Source organism: Pyrgilauda ruficollis, unplaced genomic scaffold (genome assembly GCF_017590135.1).
Source record: "Pyrgilauda ruficollis isolate IOZ18807 unplaced genomic scaffold, ASM1759013v1 scaffold77, whole genome shotgun sequence".
Classification (NCBI taxonomy): Eukaryota; Metazoa; Chordata; class Aves; order Passeriformes; family Passeridae; genus Pyrgilauda; species Pyrgilauda ruficollis.
The window spans coordinates 2,695,326-2,716,679 of record NW_024529599.1 but is presented as its reverse complement, the minus strand read 5'-3'; the positions used below and the strand labels follow the sequence as shown (position 1 = coordinate 2,716,679).

The 21,354-nt window shown below is 41.5% G+C and overlaps 2 protein-coding genes across 19 annotated transcripts in view; one reads left to right on the top strand and one right to left on the bottom strand.

The window, feature by feature from the left end:
- Nucleotides 1-823: 823 nt before the first annotated feature.
- Nucleotides 824-9,833, bottom strand: UTP18 (UTP18 small subunit processome component). 4 transcript variants are annotated; one of them, XM_041486574.1, is made up of 14 exons: nt 9,487-9,831; nt 9,225-9,352; nt 9,025-9,120; nt 8,152-8,231; nt 7,838-7,923; nt 7,129-7,254; nt 6,083-6,257; nt 5,658-5,758; nt 4,810-4,900; nt 4,370-4,493; nt 3,183-3,357; nt 2,169-2,311; nt 1,517-1,576; nt 824-901 (listed from the first exon to the last, which is right to left on the bottom strand). In XM_041486574.1, exons 1-13 carry the CDS (start codon nt 9,790-9,792, stop codon nt 1,552-1,554), a joined length of 1,656 nt encoding a protein of 551 aa, XP_041342508.1. In that variant the 5' UTR covers nt 9,793-9,831; the 3' UTR covers nt 824-901; nt 1,517-1,551. The 4 variants fall into 4 exon arrangements, with proteins under 4 accessions (XP_041342508.1, XP_041342510.1, XP_041342507.1 ...); XM_041486576.1 differs by lacking the exon at nt 2,169-2,311 and having other exon boundaries at nt 9,487-9,833; XM_041486573.1 differs by having other exon boundaries at nt 824-1,576.
- Nucleotides 9,834-10,027: 194 nt separating this feature from the next.
- MBTD1 (mbt domain containing 1) overlaps nt 10,028-21,354 on the top strand; it is a 35,596-nt gene continuing 24,269 nt past the window's right edge. For 3 of the 15 annotated variants that reach the window (XR_005956795.1, XM_041486638.1, XM_041486635.1), the window contains exons 1-5: nt 10,029-10,482; nt 17,819-18,020; nt 19,160-19,299; nt 19,860-19,974; nt 20,062-20,147. Coding sequence is in view for 14 of the 15 variants with exons in the window: in XM_041486638.1 (XP_041342572.1) it covers nt 10,462-10,482; nt 17,819-18,020; nt 19,160-19,299; nt 19,860-19,974; nt 20,062-20,147 (564 nt within the window). In the remaining variant the exon portion in view is untranslated. Of the gene's footprint in view, nt 10,483-11,733; nt 11,782-12,127; nt 12,317-17,818; nt 19,300-19,859; nt 19,975-20,061; nt 20,148-21,354 lie in introns of those variants that run through there. The other 12 variants (XM_041486643.1, XM_041486642.1, XM_041486641.1 and 9 more) reach the window with 10 other exon arrangements.

Below are 21,354 nucleotides of genomic sequence, written 5' to 3'. Positions count from 1 at the left end.
CCACTTTCACTGAAGTGCTAATGACTTCAGTGCTGGTTACTGGAGCACCTTGACTGGTGCTGTCTCTTCCCAAAAAATTCCATTGTGGGAAGAGGTCAGACATGAGTCACAATTTATTCTCAAATCAGGGTTTTACTGTAGCAGGTCCCTAATCAACCTTTTTTTTTCAAAAATTTAAGCAGAACAAGGTAGCCACTTCAGGAAGAGAGGAGAAGGATTTGGCAGTCCCAGCTTGGGGACCCCGATGGTATTACAATTTCACCAGTGATTTAAAAATCATGTGATACTCAGGATTCTTCACTTTCACAGAAAGGTAAGACTGGGGTTTTCCTTAAGAATTAAACCCATGTTAGATGCAGTTATCTCTGTGACACAGGAGGCAGGAAAGCATAATCAGGGTGGGTTTTTTTCACCTCTTGGTTTAGGGCACCTTGAAGCTACAGCTGGGAAGTTGAGCTGAGCTGCAGCACCAACATCAGCAGGGTCTCAGGGGACTGGGCTGCTCCAGGCAGCAAAATGCTGTTTCCAGCCCAGCCTCAAGTGAAGCAGGCTGATGGAAAAACTCCTGCTAAATGCATGGAGCAGAGGTCAGTTTGCACAAAATTTCTGTTTCAGCACTGAAATATTGCACATAATTATAATAATTAAGACATGCAAGCACTTCTGGAAGACACAAGCTTGGGTGTCAAGCAATAAAATTGTACTTGTGAGCTTACACAAAGCACTGAAATAAGTTGAAACAAGTGGCCTGGAAACTTACCAGGTGCATTTATTTAAAACAAACAAATTTAAAAATACATATATTCTGTTAGTATTCTGTAGCTTCCATATAAAATAAAATTAATAATAATTGAAAAAAAAAAGCTTTGATTTTGTCAGCATTGTTTTATCTGCAGGTTACCTGGGGAAAGACCAGTAGAGATAATTTTGTTAGTATTTTCCAAACACTGAGCCATCACAAAATTCTATGCAAGCTTAACATGCTGCAGTCAGAGCTGCTTCCAGTCTAAACAAGTTCAGCCTCCCTTCCTTAACACAGTTTTTGTCAATCTAATGTACTATTGTCAAGGCTGCAAGATTTCCCAGTTTCCCAAGAAGACATTTAAGTGCACAATAAAATTGTATCTGCACACAAACTATGCTTCAAACTTCAGTAATTCCTGTAATGGGAATTTGAAATGATGCAGACTTCTGTGGGCTCACAATACTCCAGAACAGGATCAAGCCAAGTCCCTGCCAGCCTGCAGCTGTTTATCAACACTGCTGAGTTTGACTCAAATATAACCAGCTCAGTCTGGCTGACAGCGGTTTGTGTTGAACTATCAACTTGCTGCATTATCAGAAAAGCTGAGAGTGACAAGGCCAGTCCTACTCCAGCCCACGAGTGACCCAGGCAGGACAGATCACACAGGACTAAGAAATTCTTCCTGCCATCTATAAAGAAGTGGAGGCAGCAAAATTAAAATTTTGAGTCTCCTCGAGCCAACACTGTAAACAGTTCTAGTGCTGTTTTCACCTCAGTTACTGGTTCATTTTCTCCTGTATCTTCTTTCAGAAGAATGAATAATGCTTCAGCCTAAAGAAAAAAAAAATTGAGAGATTTAAAACTTCTCAGTAATCTGTTGAGGGGACAACACAAAGAAACAATAGTTCTTCAGCAGTGTCACTGAGTATCTTTAGCTAATCTGAAACATATATGTAGTAAAAGACAGCAAACATCCACCTGCTAGAATAACTCAAGTGCCATTATAATATGCAGTTCAATTTCAAATAAAGGACAAATCACAAGATTTATTAATATTTAGGAATATTTTTATAAATTTTCCCTGTGTGTCTTGATAAATCATTAAAATTTCATCTTTTAATTAAGCAGTTTTTCAAGCACCATGTGAGTTGAAAAAAAAATATTCCTGCTTAAAGTTAGCCCTGCTCCTCACTCCTGACCATACCAGCAAGGAAGAAAAATCAAAAAGTATGGGAACATGTTGTATTGCATAATCAGACAAAGAACAAGGGTTGATCTCCAGCAGGGAAAGCCAACTCCACACTCCAGCAATTCATCAGGTGTAATTCAGATCAGGAATCACTTTATCACTTACAGTCATCTGCCCCATCTTACAGAACATAAACATCTTATCTGGGATTAATGGACCTAACTTAGTACCTACCTAAATAACAAAGCTTTGCCTTTGTTATTTGCTACAGAGAAATATCCACTTCTGGGAGAGAAGTCCATAGATTGAGTAAGATAAATCTGTTTTTTTCTGAAGACTGGGAAGTTGGAGAATACAGTGTATGAAGGAAGGTGTACCTATTGAGAAACAGGTAAGAATTTAAAGTTGGGAAGAAAGCACTAAAAATAAAATTAAACCACAAATCTATAACTGAAGCTCAATGTTAAGTTCAAATGTTCAATTATATTCCCACCCTACATGACTCTACATATAGAAGTCTGTTGGAGAAAATGAGCAGGGAACACATCATGGAACCAATTACTGCAATTCTCAGGCCTACAAATCCTCAGATTAATTCAACAGTTTCACTGTTGGCCAGAATTCTGATAAGGCTGGCAAAAAAAAAAACCAAAAACAACCCATAGTAAGATGTTTACAGTTACCAGCTGCTGAAAACTCACATTTGTTGCTGAGCTGTATTTACAGCACTGAAATTGAATCACAGATTGGTGAGGTTAGAAGGGACCTCAGAGTTTTCATCCAATTCCAACCCACTGCCATGAGCTGGGACACCCTCCACTAGACCAGGTTGCTCCAAGCCCTGTCCAACCTGGCCTCAAACACTTCCAGACATTTTAGAGGGCATTTAAAAAAGGTAAAAAAGGTAAACTAAACTTCAAAATGCCAACCCACTGCCATGAGCTGGGACACCCTCCACTAGACCAGGTTGCTCCAAGCCCTGTCCAACCTGGCCTCAAACACTTCCAGACATTTTAGAGGGCATTTAAAAAAGGTAAACTAAACTTCAAAATATTATTTTCAGAGCAACTTTACTAAAGAAAATATAATTATACTCTTGTAAATGCAGAATGTCTTGGCCATATCCTGATCTGGTTGGTCCAGCACCTTTTGCAGTACCTTATCTGCTTCATATCAGTTTTATTATGTCACCAGCAGTATTTTGAGCAAGATATAAAAGAAATATTGCAACAAAAAAGCTGAACATACCAATCTGACAGCCTCATCAGTGTCACGGGAAGCCACTGCCAAAATCTCTGTGGTGGGATTAAAGGTCACACAGGTGGCAGAAGTAACGAGGTTCATTATGGCCTTAACTGGTTTAGGATGTTTTTCTTTGAGGCAGGCATCAGTAGTGTATAAATTTACAACTCCAGAAGATGAACTAAAGAACAAAATGAACAAAGATTATACTGAAAAGTAACATTCCAGTATATAACTGTCTTGTTATCTATAGCCACTACTCACCTGAAAATGTAATTTCCCATTATTTACTGGAGTCTACAATAATATTTTGTTTGGAGCTTTATTTTCCTTTGGAGTTTATAACAGTATCTAGTGGAGTTTAGGTTTTTGCTGGATTGGATTTTCTTTTTTCTTATATAATAAGAGACTCAACTGTGGAGAGCCTTGATGAGCCCATCTCTTACCAGGATGAATTCAAAGCAAGGAGAGCTTGGTATCAAAAAATTCTGAAATAATTTCAAGTTTTTTATTGTTTTGTTGTTGTTTGGGGGTTTTTTGGTGGGTTTTTTTTTTTTTTTTGGTTGGTTTTTTGTTTGTTATTGTTGTTTTTGGGGTTTTTTTTAATAACTATAGCATTAGCTCACTTTAAAATCCTCTTCTATAGTGAGCTAGGAAAATATATATTGTACTCCTCTATTTATTTGCTGTTCTCATTTAAAAGAATCCAGACACTAGCTAAAACTGCATCTCAGTAAATCTGGAGAAACAGTTTCAGCTTGTGGCTTTGAGTTGAGGCCCCTTTTGAAAGGCTAACATGCTGTCTTGCAGAAGCCAAATTTAGACTACTGGGAAGAGAACTAGAAAAGGGAGAAGACCCTGAATTAACATTGCTGTTACAGAATTTGTGATTTTAGTCAGCATGATTTCAAAATTAACTGCTGAACCCATACATGGCAATAGTAATATCAGTATCACTCCTACTGTTTTAGGTGTACTATGGTATTTTATATTTACAAAGAGAAAAGTAAATTATTACCATAAAATAGAGAATATTAATTTATTAACATAAAATAGGGAATATTAATCTATTCTTGCCTACTCTTCACTTATTAGAACCAAACCATGTTCCTACACTCCCACCAGCCACCCACAGGTCCACTGAAGAGCTTCAGAATGATAGCAGAGGAAGCTGTCAAAGTTCAGTCACTTACCCACATGCCACATACTGGTTATTTTTTGAAACAGCAATGCACTTTCCTTCCAAAGAACCTTCATCTTCAAATTTGTGTAGACTCTTTCTGCTCCTCACATCCCAAATGAAAACTTCACCTTCCTCTGGTTGCAGATTGAAAGATATTAGAGAAAACACACAAACACGTCACTTTGTTAGTCCATTTTGCTAAAAAAAATTAATTAGATGACAACTAGAAGCTAATTTACAACTATCAAATATAGGTATTTTAAAAGAACCCCAACAATTAAAGGCATACTAAAATAGTTAATTCCATTCTTTAATGATTGATCACTTGGTTGTATTTTTAGGAGAGATACTAGCATAAATTTTTTAAATTATTTTTCTAAAACTATAAGTGACTTCTAAGAAGTCATGCAATTTAAATGGAATTATTACTAGAGCTGCTGCAATACTCACTTGAATAGCTGTATATTTTACTGCTGTCTGGGGTGAAAGCAGAGGCAGTGCACCTTCCATTCACCTTCATAGTGCTGATCAGTTCTTTTGTCTGCAGGATGAAGAACAAAGCCAACAGAGATTCTACCAAAAATCTACAGAAAAGTTGTTTCCTGTCCCATAAAAAACTTAAGTTATCTATCCTGACATTCAGAGAACAGCACCAACATTGTCAGTGCCTGCAGAGCAGAGCACAAGCTCTCACTCTAACTGCAGCTGGATCAACAAACACTTGTTTGCTCTCTCACTGAAGGGCCTGAGTTGTACAAAACTGAACTTTCTCCTTTAGAAGCATTTTTCCCTGTGAAAGTTTAATACAAATCCACCTGGCATCATAAGGCATTTTAAAATTCAGCTGAAAGATGGCTGTATGCATTATGAATCAGTGTTGGCATGATTCATGAACAGAGCACAGCAGCAGGCACTAGCATGACTCCCAAAAAAGCAGTCCTATATTTCTTCCACCCCCAGGTGCCTGTTCCCATGCTGTTTCCACTCCTCTTGCCAGCACAGTGCTTGTGCAAGCAGCTGAAATACAGCACTGACACACGACTTCTTCTAGCTGAAAACGCCGTGGAACTGCCCTGAGCTCCAGCAGCCCCATGGAGCTGGGGAACAAAGTCTCAGTGCTCAAAATAATTCCCTAAAGCTGCAGTGGGTTGATTCCACAGCACATTTTTGAGGGCGGTCACAGTACGTGTCATACCTCGGCTTCAGCTGAAAGTTAGATTGCCTTGCAGATGAGAAAAAAGCAGATTCAAAAGGGAAAGGCACCAAGGAAGCAAAGCTACACCATGCAGAGCAAGTACCTTCATGGACAGCAAGTGAAGGTAACCTGAAGTTCCAATTAGCAGCATAAATGATCCATCTGGAGAGAGTTCGAAGTTCCTGAGGAATTTTTCCTCCACACCTTTAAAAAGAGATTTGAAACTTGAAATTGGTGCAATTTATTCTTTGGCCTCAATATTTAAGAGGTAGGATGAATATGACTAAAACCTGACTCCAGTTCTTCATTTCTGCAATTTGCTGCCACAGAGAAGCTGAACTCAACCTTATCATGTGTGATAATTAATATCCCAGACAACTAACACTAAAGGTACTTTATTTCCTTGAAGACAAGTTAAAAATACAACCTCCAACAACCCACTGCACTTTGTTTTAAAGGAAATTAATGTGCCATCTCTATTTGGGACAGATTCAACTGTGGCCACACACTCAGAGCTGCAAAACATACCTCTTACTTTTGGGATTGGGATGATATTCCCAGCCATCATGTCATACACAAAGAACATGCTGTGGTGAGTGCCAGTGGCTATAACTTGTTCTCCATCCACACTGAAACGAGCCTTATAAATTGGAAAACTGTCTAAATAGATGCTCTGTATTTTTGGGTTCCTTATACCGTCCACCTTAAAAAAGAAAGTAACAAACCAGGTTGTCATATTGAGGAATATATCAAATACTTTTACAGAGGAAAAATCATACCAAGTTCTCAGCTGAGACTTAAGTAGTAAGAGGCACACCACTCTGAAGCCTTAAATTCTTTCTCTCTCCTACAAATGATGTGGTTCTTAGCTCCTCACCTCATGTAACAGGCACTCCCTGCCTTTCTCATAGCCCTCACACCTCTTGCCCTGCCTCATCTCGCCCGTGCTTTGTTCAAATAATCTCTCTGCTGTGCTTTTTCTAAATGGAAACATCTGCTCTGATTTGGGTTTTCTTGCAGCTCTGTGAGAGTATCACATTCCACTTGTCTGACCATTTCAGAGACATTAGGCCATGCTAAGAATTCCTAAATAAAAGTAGGATCTTCAGTTTTCAGAGGAGCCTGGCAGTGTCTCGGGATGAACACTTTCTTCCTGCAGCATAGCTTCTCCATCCCCAACAAGGCTGCACAGCAATCTTACAGTCTCAAAGCAAAGTGGGCTGCTCCCCCCACTACAGGCTCTCCAAACAACTTAGGAACAAAAAATCTCCTTAGTACTTGTCACTTGCAAACCTTCAAACCAAACGTTTTTAAACACAAATCTTCAGCTAAAAACTCCGAGACAAAGAGTTTGCCAGTACTCTGCACGTGCTTGGTGTGAAGTCACAGGTGGAAACTCCTTTCAAGATGCCTTTAACCAAGGAATTTCCATTGTAACCACATTGTGTAACCACTGACAGTGTGCAGAGGAAGAGAGAAAACAAAATCCACCATTCCAGGCTATTTCATGTACACTCAAAAAAAAAGGTTCTATGTCAGTGACCATCAGCAGAGTAGAAGCTGAAGCTCTTCACCTGGAAGAGGGACACGGAGCGATCATGGCCAGCTGTCATCACCACTTGAGCTGAAGGATGGAACTGCACTGTCACCAGCTTTCCATTGGCAAAACGTTCCTGGTTTGCAGGAAGGCAGGTGCTCACCTACAACACAGATCAGACAGTTAAAAAAACCCAAAAACCCAACAGTCACTTATGCTGAATAAAAAGCCATTTATTCTTTACGCTACAAGACCTCAAGCCCTGTGATGAAGTTCTGGGCAGCGTGACGTGAGCAGAGCACACACAGCCTGTCCAGGGAGCTGCTGCAGTACAAACACAGGCTGAACTCACCAGCCTTTCTATCTGCACTGAAACTGAGTGTAAAACCAGCTGCATTCTGACTCATCTGATATAGCTGTAGGAGACATATGTGTGAGAAATACTCATTTCAGGCTGTCTTTTAAAGATCATTTCAGTCACTTCAAAGTTGTGGGAGAATTCCATCCTCCATCTGCAGTAATTAAAATCCTACTACAAGATGCTATTTAGAGTGCAGAAAATTCTTATGTCAAACAATACACCTCAGTTTATTGTTTCATGCTTTCATGTGAACTGCTCAATTTGCTTATTCTCTAAAGCTTCTAGCTGCAGAAACAAATTCACAGAATCACTAATTTTATACACAACAAGAGTCAAAGTGTGCACTTAAGCCCAACTGAAGTGGAAAGACAAGGTTTGTCATTACCTTCAAAATCCCTCTTGGCAGAGACTCTGAGCTCGTTATGAAATTGCCAGTCCTGCGTAGCAGATCATCATCTTCATCACTGTCACCTCATTAAACCAAAGCACGTGGAATCAGCCAATTGCACAAGCACCCACAGCAAAATCAACACATTCCTCACTGAAATGAATTAAATTAAAGCACACTGAAGGAACAAAGCTGACATAGCCAGCATTCTATCACACTACTGAAACTGAGAAGGCATCTAAAGTAATTATCTTCTAGCAAGAACAGGGAATCACAGAAACACTTATCAAAATAGCACGGGGGATATTTACTATCACTCAAAGTCCTTTTGGATTTCTTTCTGTTTTCCAAATCAGCCCAAGCAGGAACTCCTCCCATGGCTTGCTGAAACCTTATAAGAAAAAGAGGAAAGAGAAAAAAAACATAACTTTTGTGAGACAGTCATTTCCTTCCATGAGTTAAGTACTGAGAAGATGCACAGTCAGAATTTTGCAGGATTACTTGTACTTAGAACACAATGCAAGTTTTTTAATTTATTTTAAAAAAATTAAAGATTTTACTGTTTCTTGTATAATTCCCTAGAAGATAAATTTCTTGTATATTTCTTGTATATTTCCCTAGAAGACAAATTATCAATGACACTTTGATACAAGTATTAAACAAGTTAGTCCAGTGCTAATGCACATTTTATTTACTATTCTTAGTATCATTTGTTATTTATAAACACTGCAAATACTGCAAGAAGCCCTGACTTTAAAGAGACCACATGAGAACAGTGAATAAAGAGAAAAGTGACTTGGAATGTCACATAAATATATTTTAGCTTAAAAAATTGTTGGATTGGAAAGGGAGATCACCCAGTCCAACTCCCTGCTAGAGCAGGGTCACACGGAGCAGGTGACATGCCAACACGTCCAGGTGGGTTTGGAATGTCTCCAGAGGGAGACTCCACAGCCTCCCTGGGCAGCTGTTCCAGAGCTCTGGTGACCTCCACGGAAAGAAACTCTTCTTCACGTTGAGATGGAACTTTTTGTGTTTTAAATTATGGTCACTGCCCCTTATCCTGTTCTAGGTGCCACTGAAAAGAGTCTGGCAACATCCTTCTGGCACCCACCTCGGAGAGCAACAATCATGAGATCAATATAATCAATACAGTCAGCCACAAAAACATCAGTGAAACTCACTGTTCCTCAAGTCTTTTCTTTAGTTTTTTCTTAGTGAGCGTTGTCTCGGCATCACTTTTCATGAAATCTTTCCTGTACTTATGGGTCATATCAACACTAGAGGGTAAAAACAAACAAAACACAAACATCGTTCAAAGCAAGGCCACTTATAAGCACTCCCACGTGTGACACACAATTCCCATCACCTAACCTGAACTTACTTTTCCTCAGCTTCATCATCCTCATCTACCCAGGCCGGCTTTTTGAGCGGTAAGTCACGTTTCGCTTCATTTTCCACCCCCGAATCGCTGGACTCTTCCTGGAGACCCTTCCCCTCTGCAGCAGCAACCTGAAAACAACCAAACGGACCGTGTGACCGGGGACGCGGCTGGGGCCCGGGGATCGGGGCTGGGGCCCGGGGATCGGGGCTGGGGCCCGGGGATCGGGGCTGCCGCTCTCGGCTCGGGCCTGGATGTGCCGTACCCGTCGAGGCCCGGCCAGGCGCCGCAGCAGCTCGTCCTCCTCCGCATTGAGGCTGTCGCCGAACACCAGCTCCTCCAGCTCCCGCTCGGCTCCCGACACGCGGCCCAGCGCCTTCAGGTGGCGGGCGCGCCGCGCCGCCTCAGAGGCCGCCGCCTGATTCCCCACGGCCAGGAGCCGCTTCGCCGTCCGCTTGGGTTTCGTCATTTTACCCGCTCTGGGCACTTTAGGCACTTTCTTCGCCGCCTTCATTCCGGCTGCTTTCCCCGCTTTTGCCGCTCCCCGCTCCCGCCCCGCCAGGCCGCGCATGGCGCGCCAGACCCGGAACCGGAACACGTGCACCCCCGGTCACGTGAGCCTCGCCTGGACCCGCCCCCCGTCTGCGATAGGCTCATGACACCGCCCCGCCCCCGCCCCCGGCGGCGACCCGCGGTCACGTGACTCCTCTCTTCTCTTCCCCTTGCCCCCAGCTCCCCGCCCATCCCCAGTTCCACGTGACGCGGCCCAGCTGGGCCGCTCCATTGCGAGCTCCCGGGGGGGGATCACCGACCCGGGAGGCAACGCTCGTCCCTCACCGGCTGCTCATCGGCCCCTCACCGGGACATCCCGTGCGCACCGCCACTCGCTGGCGGCCACGGCTGCTCCTATGCCCCGCGGTCCCTGCCTTGGCGCGGAGTGCCCACCCCCGGTAACAAATGATTTCGCCCGGGGGGAGGGGGAGGCGTATGGCAGTGGGGCCGCTCCGCGCAGCCCGATCCCGGCGGGGGCGTGTCCGCGCCTGCGCAGCCGTGCGCTCGTGTTGTTGATGTCCCGGCGGCCGCCGTCGGTCGTGCTCGGTTCCCGGCGCTCGGAGCGGCTGCACCGGCCGGCCCATCCCCGCCCCGCTGCTCCCCGCCCCGACCGCGGGCACCCGCAGCGCCCGAGTCCCTGGGGCGAGCGCGCAGAGGCAGCTAAGCGGCTCCTGCCCATGAGGGCCTGATGGAAAACACAAAGGAGCTGGTGAGTACCGGAGCCCGCGGGCGGTGCAGCCCCGCGGCAGCCCCGGCCCCTGGTGGGGGAGCGGCGCGGGCCGAGAGTGGGGCGGGAGCTGAGCGATCCGCGGTGCCCGTGCGGGGGGAGGCGGCCTCGCAGCGTGAGGGAGAAGGTCGGGACAGCCGCGGCTGCTGCGGGGGCGGCCCCGCGGGGTGCGGGGGCTGCGGGGGCCGCGCCGCTGCCCGCGGGGGGCTCTGCCGGAGCCGCGGGGGCGGCACGGCTGTGCCCCTCTGTCGGGTTTTGCCCTTCGCCCCTCTTTCCTCTTGTCTCGGAGAAAAGTTTCAGCTCCTCGCTCGGATCCGCTTCTCCCGCTGCTGCGCTGTAGTGCCGGGCTTCAGCAACTTCCTCCAGCCTTTAAAGTTCAGTTTTCCAGCGTGGTCATGTTTAGTGCTGGAGAGTTTTTCTTTATTATCAGTGCTTCAAAAATTTTGGATTTTTTGCGGCCACTTCCCCCCCCCACCTCCGTGCAAGTTTTCTGACTTCTGATGTTGTGACTTTGTTCTTTTTGTGAGGAGTAGTAAACTCGTGAAACCAGTTTCACTTTCAGGTTGTTGCTGGAAATGTTTGAAAGTGTAGCAATTTCTGCCCGGTGTGGCTTTGAAAATTAAAAGTCCTGCTACAAAGCATATGCTGATTATAGTAAAAAATTCTGTGCGTGAAAAAGCAATTTATTTTAAAATGTGGCTGGCAACTGTTGCAATTTTTCAAATCTAAACCTAGTCAAACTGAAAGCTGCAGGGCAATCTCTTGTATTTTAAATTAAAATTATTTTGCAGGCTTGAGGACCTGCATTTACCTATTTATTGTATTCAACACTTTAATTTTGACTTAAAAGAAATGGACTATGGCTATGAGAGTCTAACCTGGAGCCTTCAATGAGAACTAAAATAATATATTCCCTTAAGAAGGCAATAAAACTTGGCAGGTTAATTGTCTTAACTCATTTCTTTGGCCTAGGCATCGATTTGAGGAAGTGAGTAATGTAGGCTGTAGGAAACTATGCAGAGGGATCTTGTTTCCCAGGAACACTTTAGGTGTTGTTCTTGAGAACATGTGGGCTTGTGCACATGCAGAAAGATTGCAAACTGGAAGTAAGAATTCTCTTCGTTGTTCCCTAAAGAGCAAGGTGCCCCTGGCAGCAGTGGTAACATGCAGAGAAGTTCCCTCTCATTGGCTTTCATTTCTCTTACCTTCTAAAATTTGATTTAATTTTGCAAGGCTTTTCATACCTTCTGCAAAGCACTACTGCATTCCTTCATTTCTCAGGTAAGTTGGCACACTGGGGATGTGGGGTCCTTTGCTGAACCTGGCTCTGAGCACGTGGAATGAATTTAGGTGTTGGAAGACTTTTGTTTGGGGTTGGTGGTGGTTTTGGGGTTCTTTACATTTAAGTTTATTTTATTTGGGGTTTGTTTGTTAATATTAATGGTAACACGGTGTTTAAAGTGAAATATTTGCCTCTTCCTTTGCTTCACTCCTGTAAGGGCCTTATAGAAATGTAATAGAGTTTGTAACAGATTTTTAGTTTTATCAAAACTCAGATATTTCACAGATTAATCATCACACCCCCCTCCAAAACTTCCTGCTAATGTGATATATTTTTTTATGAAAGAGTCTCCCCTCTTGTGTGAAACCCCCTGGGGAAGAGGCTATGGACAAAACCATTGGCAAACAGCAGAAACTGGCTTCAGACAAAATGCTGTCATACATAGCAAATGAAGAGACAGGAAAAAACATTTCTGTAATTTTCCAGCAGAGATTTTACTTATAATAAGAGTGGAAGGCACATTTCCAGATAGAGGTGAGTTGCTTATATAAAAAAAGTAAGTGTGGTTGGTTCTGATTTCCAAGAATCCCAAGATGTTTAGTTTTGGGGGTCTTTGTTTGTTTGTTTTTAATGAAAGCTGAAAGTGTGTTTTCTTTAAATTGGTATCATGTTTGAATTTTCTTTTTTGGTCATGTTGTGAGGCACAATTAGGCTTCAGTTCCACAGGGACAAGCTACTATTCTACTGTAAATTATTTTGGCCAACTTGCATTCAAAGAGTTGTAATAAATTGTAGTGTTTCCTATTGTAGTGTTTCCTTAACATCCAGAGCTGAAACTAAGTTTGTAGCATAAAGCATCCATGAACTATTGGAAACAAAACCTGTGCATCAAGTTTAATTTTAACTTGGAAATTCCCTTGGATCCATTCAGGATATGTGATTAAAGTAAATCTGTCTTATGACAGACCCCTGGCTTGAAGGTTGTGGTGACCTCATGGTTGACCTTGGCCTCAGATCCCATCTGTCCCTAGTTCTGTCCTGTTTGGGAGGGCTGCAGCTGAATATAGGAAGTGATGCCTCTGTTGAAGTGCTGGTGTACCTTTGCTGGGCTACAGCTCCTGTACTCCAAGCTCCAAATTGCTTCCATTCTTAGTTCAAGCCCCAGATTGAATTCAAAAGTAACAACAACCATTTGGAGTGGTTTGAAACCTTTCTGTGGCTGTTTTGGATCTTCCTCCTGAGGCCAGCTGAGCTTACCTGGTGGTAATAGTTTTGGTTACATAATAATGGGGTGTTTTTCTTGCACGTTCTTACCTTCAAAACTCTTTTGCATAAATTTTGGCAATGCTGGAGCATAGTCTTCATCAAGACTCTAAAGCCATTTCCTAAGTAAGTGTTTGATGTCTAAATAACATGAAATGGTATCTGGTTTTGCCATGGATTGCTCACCCTTTGTGCCCACTTTTTTGTGTTGTAAGAGTAGTTACTAAAGTCAAAGAATGTATGCTATAATGTGTTGACCAAATTCAATGTGTGTGTATATATATGTATATAAAAATGTATGTCTAGAGTGAGAAACTGTTATTTTCTTCCTTTAGAGTTGCCTTCCTGCTCTCAGGGAAACCAGTTTCCCTAACTGTGTTCTTTTTCATACCTTTTACCTTATGTAATGCTTAATTAAGAGAATTTCTTAAAAATGCTCTGTGGTCAAGTATTCACAGGGAGGAGGGGAAGAACAGGAAAATGGGAAGTTGGGCAGAAAAAGAAAGCAGTTCTTAAGAGTTCCTTTCTCCACCCATCGCTTCAATAAAGAAAAGTATGCAAGAAACCCCCTGAGCAAAAATAGTACAGGGTAATTTGCTAGTGCTGCTCATGATACATTTCACAGTGCTCTGACTAAAAACCTCTGTTGAGGAACCAGTAATCTTATTAGGAAAATAAACCTTAGCCAGAATGCCTGAAAGTTTGTCTTGTTCTTTTGTTTGTGCATTGCTTTGGCTTAATGTACCAATAGACTCTATTAGCAGAGTAGTTACTCAAGCTGCTGCTCTTTTGGCATTAACCAGCTGCAAGGTTCTGTTTAATAGCAAGCCAGGCTCCTGCTCCAAGCAATTTCTGTGGATAGACAGGAGCCTGGTCCTTGTTTTGTTAGAAGTTGAATACTGTTTATGTTGTGTTTTGAGGAAAAGACAATCTCCTCAGCATGATTTTTAGTGCTAAGTCCAGCTCTGAAGAGTAGGAAGCTGATTTTGTATTGATTTAAGGGTTGTTTTTTTGTGCGCCTCTGTGCACCTATTTTGAATCCAAGGACCTGCAGCTGCTGTGGGGAGATGCTGCTTTGGACAGACAAGGTCTTGCTGTTGTCTGTGAAGCCTAAAAGGACTCGTCAAGAATTGCTTGTCCTTCACATGCCTAGAAATGACTTCCAACATTGCTTGTTCTGTTACCTCATCAGGGATGAGATGAGGCTCTTTGATCTGTCATTTCCTGGGCTCTCCTTTTGCCTTTTCTGAAGATAGGAGGGATAACAACAAAGGGAGAGAGAATGTGCATAAGGTAGATGGTTCCAGTTTCCTGGTATCTCTGATGAAGCTCACCATAGTGTATTACAGGACCAGTACTTCAGGAACTGTTGATGAGGTGGTTGAGAGCTTCTGGAAAAAGATTGAGGCCCTAGAAAATCAGAAAGGGGGAAATTTTGTACTTAATTTTCAAAAGAAAAAGGTGGAACCAATTAGCAAGGACTCAGCAGAAATTGCCAACTGCTGCTGTACCAAAGCTGCTGCTTTATCTTGGTTATAATTCTGTTTGAGGTATACATTGTCCTTCTTGTAAGGATGTGTCTTTGACCTTTGAATTCAAGCAGTGCTCCTACTTTTTTCACTTCCAGATGCTAGAGCTCCTTTTCTTCATCTGAATTCTACAGGAAGGGTTTTCAAAGCTTCCTCATGTTCACTTTGTTCCTACAAATGCTGTGTTTCAACATGGGTTAAAAAGAACCTCTGTGGTGTTTATTATCAAAATAGAAGTGTTTTGATCTGCTCTAACAAAATTTCAGCATAGGTATTTGTGTATCATCTTCCCTAACTTTCACCTACTTTTGTGTACGAAGTATTTTGTTGGTTTTTTTCCTGCAAACTCTGCCTTTTTGAAATCTCACAAAACATTTTGAGTCATTTTCCCAATTGCAATCCAGGTAACTACAAATGAACATTAAGAATGTCCTGCATAAATTATCTGGCAAAAGCTGAGATACAAATGTTTTCTAAAAACTACAGTATTATTTTAAAATAAGCAAACTGCTGATTTGAATTGCAGATTTGATATTCAATAATTTTGAATTGGAGCAGTTTGGCTGAATATTAAGTAAATGGAAAGGTGATACATGAGGTTTGTTTTGACAGTGTAGTTAAACTCAAAAACTTGATGATTGCTACTTTTGAAGTTGTATAAAACTGAAGAATGATTTTTCCTAATTGAGCGCCCAACTTTCCATTTACAAAGAGAAGCTGTTTTCCTTTCCATCTGTGGATATTTTGGCAAACAGCTTAGCAATGATATTGAAGTTCTAAGTGGAAGTGATACAAAAGAGCCAGGTGTACTGTTGTGGTAGTCCTCCTAACCTTGCCCTGTACTTCAGCTTCTGGTCCTTCACCTTGCTCCCAGTTCTTCTTCCACCTTCCCTGGCAGTGGGAGCAGAGCTGGCATGGGGAATTGGAGAGACTGGGAATGGGCTGCCCTTCAATTCCTTCTGAGTGGCATCAGCATTTCAGACCACTGAGCAAAGTTACCACCCTATAGGGCCAGAGTTCTCCAGTCTGGAGTGGGAAGGGGATACCCTAAGACAGGCTTGTACTGCAGCCTCCATAAGAGAGCTGAAGCCATAGAATCACACCTTGGTATGGGATGAGGCCCTAATCTCTTAGTGAAATCAGACCAGCTGTCTTAAAGAGGATAAGGGCATGAGGAGGGAGATCCTTCCCTAGGCTTTGAAGCACCACAAGTATCTGTCCATAAAACCTTCTAAGCATCATAGTGCTTTGGGAGTACTGCTGGGAATGGTTCATATGGAATCACAGTTTATATCTTAGCAGAGACTGTGGTCAAGAGAACTTAAATACCGAGATGTTAAGGAGTTCCTAAAATCTTAAGGAAGATGAAGTTTTCGTCATCTGCTCTGGAAATTTCTGGCAGTGTTGGCAGGACACTGTATCCATGGTGACGTTGTGCTCATCTTCTGCCTTAAGCTGCACACATGTGCACACACAAACAAGTCACTGTCATGCATGTTGGTGGCAGATGGGACAGGTGACACTGCTGCCAGCACGGGTCAGAGCCAGCCTTTGTTTGCCATGGCTCAGTGTTTCCTCTAAAAATCCCGTGGGCTGGTTTCAGTGCCTTGAGGAAGTTGTCAGGTTGTGCCCTATCCTAAATTTGATTTGGTTTAATACCTTTTTTTTTTTTTTTTTTTTTTTGTCTGGGGTGTATATTCATAATTAACATTACACTGACTTGGTTGTTTTGTTTCAGAACTACTGTAAGTGTGTTTAAAGTGTTTGCCTTATTGCATAACCTTTTGTGCTTACTGGGTTTTTGGAGATTTTTTTTTTTAATAATTGCATGCTAAGATTGGGTCAGTGTGGAAATCAGTTTTCCCTTGTGCCTATTAGGAAATTCTTCCATAATAGGATTAATTTAGATTTCCAAGTAAAATATATTATAATAAAGGCATAGCATGGCAGAAAAAGGCTTGAAGGAGATGTAACAACAAAGATGTTCAGGCATATCCTCTAGGAAAGGGGTTTGGGGAATTGTGACGAAATCTTGAAGCTATGAATCCAAATGCAATTTAAGAAGGAAAATCCCAGTCACATTACTTTTCTGTCTACACTGACTTTTAAATAAAATTAGGTCTTGGAAAAGGAAGTTGAGCCAAAGGCTTTTTAAATTTTTCTTATTTTCTTGTCTGTACTTCACTTCTCTAACTTGTGCTTTTACTGTAGATTTTTTTTTGGTCTTTATTTGTTATTTCCTCTCAAACTTAGTAGATACTAAGATTATGGAAATAATATGAAATATAAAATGTTTTTTTAGCTTAATGAGGGCATCACATAGGAGTAGCCTTGTTTCAACGGAGCTGTGTAAGATATTAATAACTGAAAATTGTCACTGTATCAAAATGCATGTGGTGGATGTGCCTCAGAAAAAGTACATCTGTTAATCTCTTGCTTCTTTGCTGTCTTTGCTGGAAATTGCTTAACTGTCATGCCTTCTACAAAATTGTGTGGTTTTATCCTACTTCAGATTTTTTGATTATAGAAAAACTATTATGTAACAAGTTTTTTGTGCATGACAGTGGCAAATTAGTCACCTTTCTCTCTTTCAGCATTTGTACAGACCCTATTGCCATAGTAACTGAGCTCTTCATAATGGTTAATGTATTAATCCTCTGAGCAGCCCTGTGAGCTGGAGAGGTGTTCCTGCTTCACACAGGAGTCACGGACTCATGGGGGAGCTGAGTGATTTATGGATAACCCCACAAGCCAATAAGAGCAGGGAGCCTCTCATTCCTTTTGCTGTGGTATAAGGGCCCTCTTGATTGAACTGTCTTTTCTCTGCCCAGCTTTCTCAAATGAATGAATTTTAGTGGAATTGGCTGCAGCCATCTGGAATGTGCTCATTTGCATATAAGATCAGTGTGGCTGTCAGTGTTCAGCTCATCAGACTTAATGAACTCTAAAGATACCAAGGAAAATAAATATATGGATGGCTCCTGTGTATTCTCAGTGGATCATGAGATACATTTTTTCTTTCTGTATATGACAACACCAAAAATTGGCCAATTTTGATTGTACCAATGCTCACGTAATTGGCAATACATGGCTCATGTCTGTGCTGATACAGCAGTGCCTTAGAATATCTGCTTTTGAAGACTGACCTGTGAAACTTTTTAAGCTTGACTTTGGAATCTTTGTATTCAGAACATTCTGCTATTCTTTGGGTTTTTTTTGTTGTTTGGTTATTTTTAATTTTTAGACAGAACATAGTTCGCGAGTGGAAAGGAAACGTCGAGACTCGTTCGGGATGTTTGACGGTTATGATAGTTGTAGTGAGGACACCAGCAGCAGCTCCAGTTCAGATGAAAGTGAGGAGGAGGTTGCTCCTTTGCCGTCCAGTCTCCCAATTATCAAGAACAATGGGCAAGTTTATACTTATCCAGATGGCAAATCTGGCATGGGTAAGTATGTGCTGTGTGAGTGCAAGGATTTGGATATTGATGGATTTTAGCGTGAGCTGGGTTGTGACGGTCCCATCCCAAGTGTTGGTCCCAACTGAAAAGGGATCAAAGCAGCTAAAGGGTTGGGGTTGGTTGGTTTTGAGAAGGGGAATTGTTTGGGTTCTGCTAAACTGAAATAAGAGAGGGTTTGAATCCTGCTGACAGGGAAGAAATAGTATGGGAACATCTGCCCTCCTGTCAAATGTGTTGTGTTCGAACATGCATGTGTGTGTTCTCATGTGCATTAGTTTTATTCTTTGAGGAGCTTTGAGGACAATGTCAGTGTGTTCTGTCTATGCCAGGGCATACCTTTTCTCTGCCCTTTGTTACATGTACAATGCATTTAAATATTTCTTCCTATACTAGGAAAACTTCATTACTGCTACTGTATAAAACCTGTTAATGTATATCTGTTCACTCCTCACTAGCTGAGAGCTGGAGGATCCAGGAAAATAAATTGACAGGGAAGATTTCTTTTGTTATCAGGGAAAAATATTTTATATGAAATCCTAGAGCTCTCTGTGGGCAGAATTTGGGTGTTTTCTCACTAGCATTAGTTGGTCTCTGAGTCTTACTCATCATGGAATACACTGTGGTTGATGCTGTCCATCTCTGAAACGTGATTCTAGCCAGAAAAAAACACTAGTGTGCTGGGGGTAATTGGGATATACTAATTTATGAATCAAACAGTAAATCTGGTTTTATTTCAGGTTGGAAGTATTCTATGTTTAGAGGAAACCAAGAGTGGCAAGCCCAGATTCAAAGCAGATGCTTCCTTGAGAACAGTGAAACACCAAAAATCAGCTTCAGCTGATTTAGCTGGGTCATTCCCTTGCACCGGAGATGAAATTGATAGGGAGCAGAAAGAGGCACTGTTTCACCAGTGAACTTGAGGTTCTTGCTGTTTCACTGATATTAGTAGTGGTATTTAAAATTTTTTTTCCTGTGCAATTTTCTTTGGGGTAAAGCCTTCAGAAACTGTTTGGTGGTACCACCTCCAGGACCTTCATTCTGTCCTCTACGTTCTGATTTATTTTTTTTTTTTGCAATTTTAACTACACTCTTAATATTTTGAGGTTTTTTTTCTTTCTTCTGATTAGCTACGTGTGAGATGTGTGGGATGGTTGGTGTCCGGGATGCTTTTTACTCTAAAACCAAGCGCTTCTGCAGTGTGTCGTGCTCCAGAAGCTATTCCTCCAACTCCAAGAAGGCCAGCATTCTGGCCAGGCTTCAGGTAGCGGTACAGACACCGTTTTCTTTACATCCTTTCTGTCGTCTGTGGTGGTGAAATTGGGTATTTGTACAGATGGGCTGCATGTTTTAAGATCAGTTTCTTGGGTTTGAGGGTTTTCTTAATAGGTATATGTCTGTTGACTTAAAATATTAATCAAGTAATCATCCAGGCAGGTTTGTAGTATTCAAGAAAAGATAGAAAAATGTCAAGAAATATCATTATACCCTGTCTCAGAGTCATTGCAACAAATGCCAAGAAATTGCATTCCTGTAAGTTACATTAAAAGTTCTTCCTTTTGACCTGCTTTTAAGAGATATCTTTTTTTCAGGTAAACAACTGTGAATCTATAGTGCTGTTCAAGTTGGGATAGTAGTACTAAAGTCATCTTTTGGACACTCCTTACTACTGGTTTTTAAATTTATTTTATAATACATGTGTGATACTTAGTCTCTGTGTATTTCTGATTTTAGTTTAAATCTGTTAAATTTAGCTGCAGACCTGTGGAAATTTCCTGACGGGAGTTTAGAAAGATGTTATTTACTTGGGTTGTGTTTGGTTTTTTTTAGGGTAAACCTCCAACAAAGAAGGCTAAAGTTCTACAAAAACAGCCCTTAGTGGCTAAATTAGCAGCATATGCCCAGTACCAAGCAACTTTACAAAACCAGGCAAAGACAAAAGCAGGTAACAGCATATAAACAGAGCTGAAACAAAAACTCTGAAAGATTTGTGCCTCAGAGCAGCTTCCTAACTGAAATAACTTTCCCTTAGCAGCTGTCCCTGTGGAAGGTTTCAGCTGGGGTAACTACATCAATAGTAATAGCTTTACAGCAGCTCCTGTTACCTGCTTTAAACACGTGAGTATTTCTTTTTGTGCTTTCCTTCTCTGTATGTGAATAAGTGAGTCTGTGGAAGTTCTTGAATTTATTTTTTCAAAACATTAATATCCAATTATTTTTCATTATGTGAGTATGACTACTTTTTAGATAAATTATCTGTCCTTTAAAATCATTCTGAACACCATCAGTTATTTTCATCATAGATACACTCTCATAAACAAAAAGGAAGGCTCTTACATACTTGAGAATTGTTTTTTTTATGTTCAAGTCACAAAATCATCCCATGTACTGCAAAGTAACAAACCAGCCAAGTCAAGCTGTACTAAAAACAGTTACAAAAGGCTTTTTAGATTAAGTCAGGCTTGATCCATTGTGTTGGACTGATCTTTTCATTACATATTTAGATTTGGGGGTTTTTTTCTTTATTTTTAGTCAGATTCTCCCTGTCAGTCATGCTGCCTGGTAATCTAGTATGGGGGAAAACTAAGGCTGTTTAGAAATCTGAAATTTAAAAAGTTGGTTTTCTTTGTTTTACAGTTTCAAAAGTTTCAGACAAAAAGACATTCTTTAATGACTGAGGAAATTAGGGGTTGGGGAAAATATTTAGCGCCATCTGTCTTTAATGTGTTTATAAAATTCCACACATGAGACATTAGACTGACAATTGAAATATTGTCAGTACTTCCTGTCTCTTAAGTAAAAGCTTTGACAAAAGGTGGTTCCTCAGCATATTTTTTAATTTCAGAAGTTGAAGTGTACTGTATTACAAAATTTTTTTCTTGCTCTAAATTATGTGCTGAAAGTTGTAATCAAAACAAACGTTTTTCTTCATGGAAGTTGTCCATGAGAGAGAAGAGAAATATTTTCTCTTCAGCGCAGGAATTCCTGCTGAGCCCTCTTGGATCATAAACCAGTGGGAGATGAGGGCTCCTGGCAGTTGGCACTCTGTGAATAGTACCCTTTATGCTCAGAGGCCTCAGCTACTGCCCAGAACAGAGCCTTGCCTAGGAGAACTTGGGGAATTTGTATCAAATTCCGCATGCTCGAGTCAGCATGTTTGCAGTTCGCTTTCACAGCTATGTGCATGTAATAAGTGATTTCGTAATCCATATCAGAAAGTATCATTTGATAACATGGACTGTGCTGTTGGATCTGCAAATGTCTCAGGGTGTGTGGCATCCTGTACTAGAGACTGCTACAGTTGTCAGATCACTTGTAAGTTATG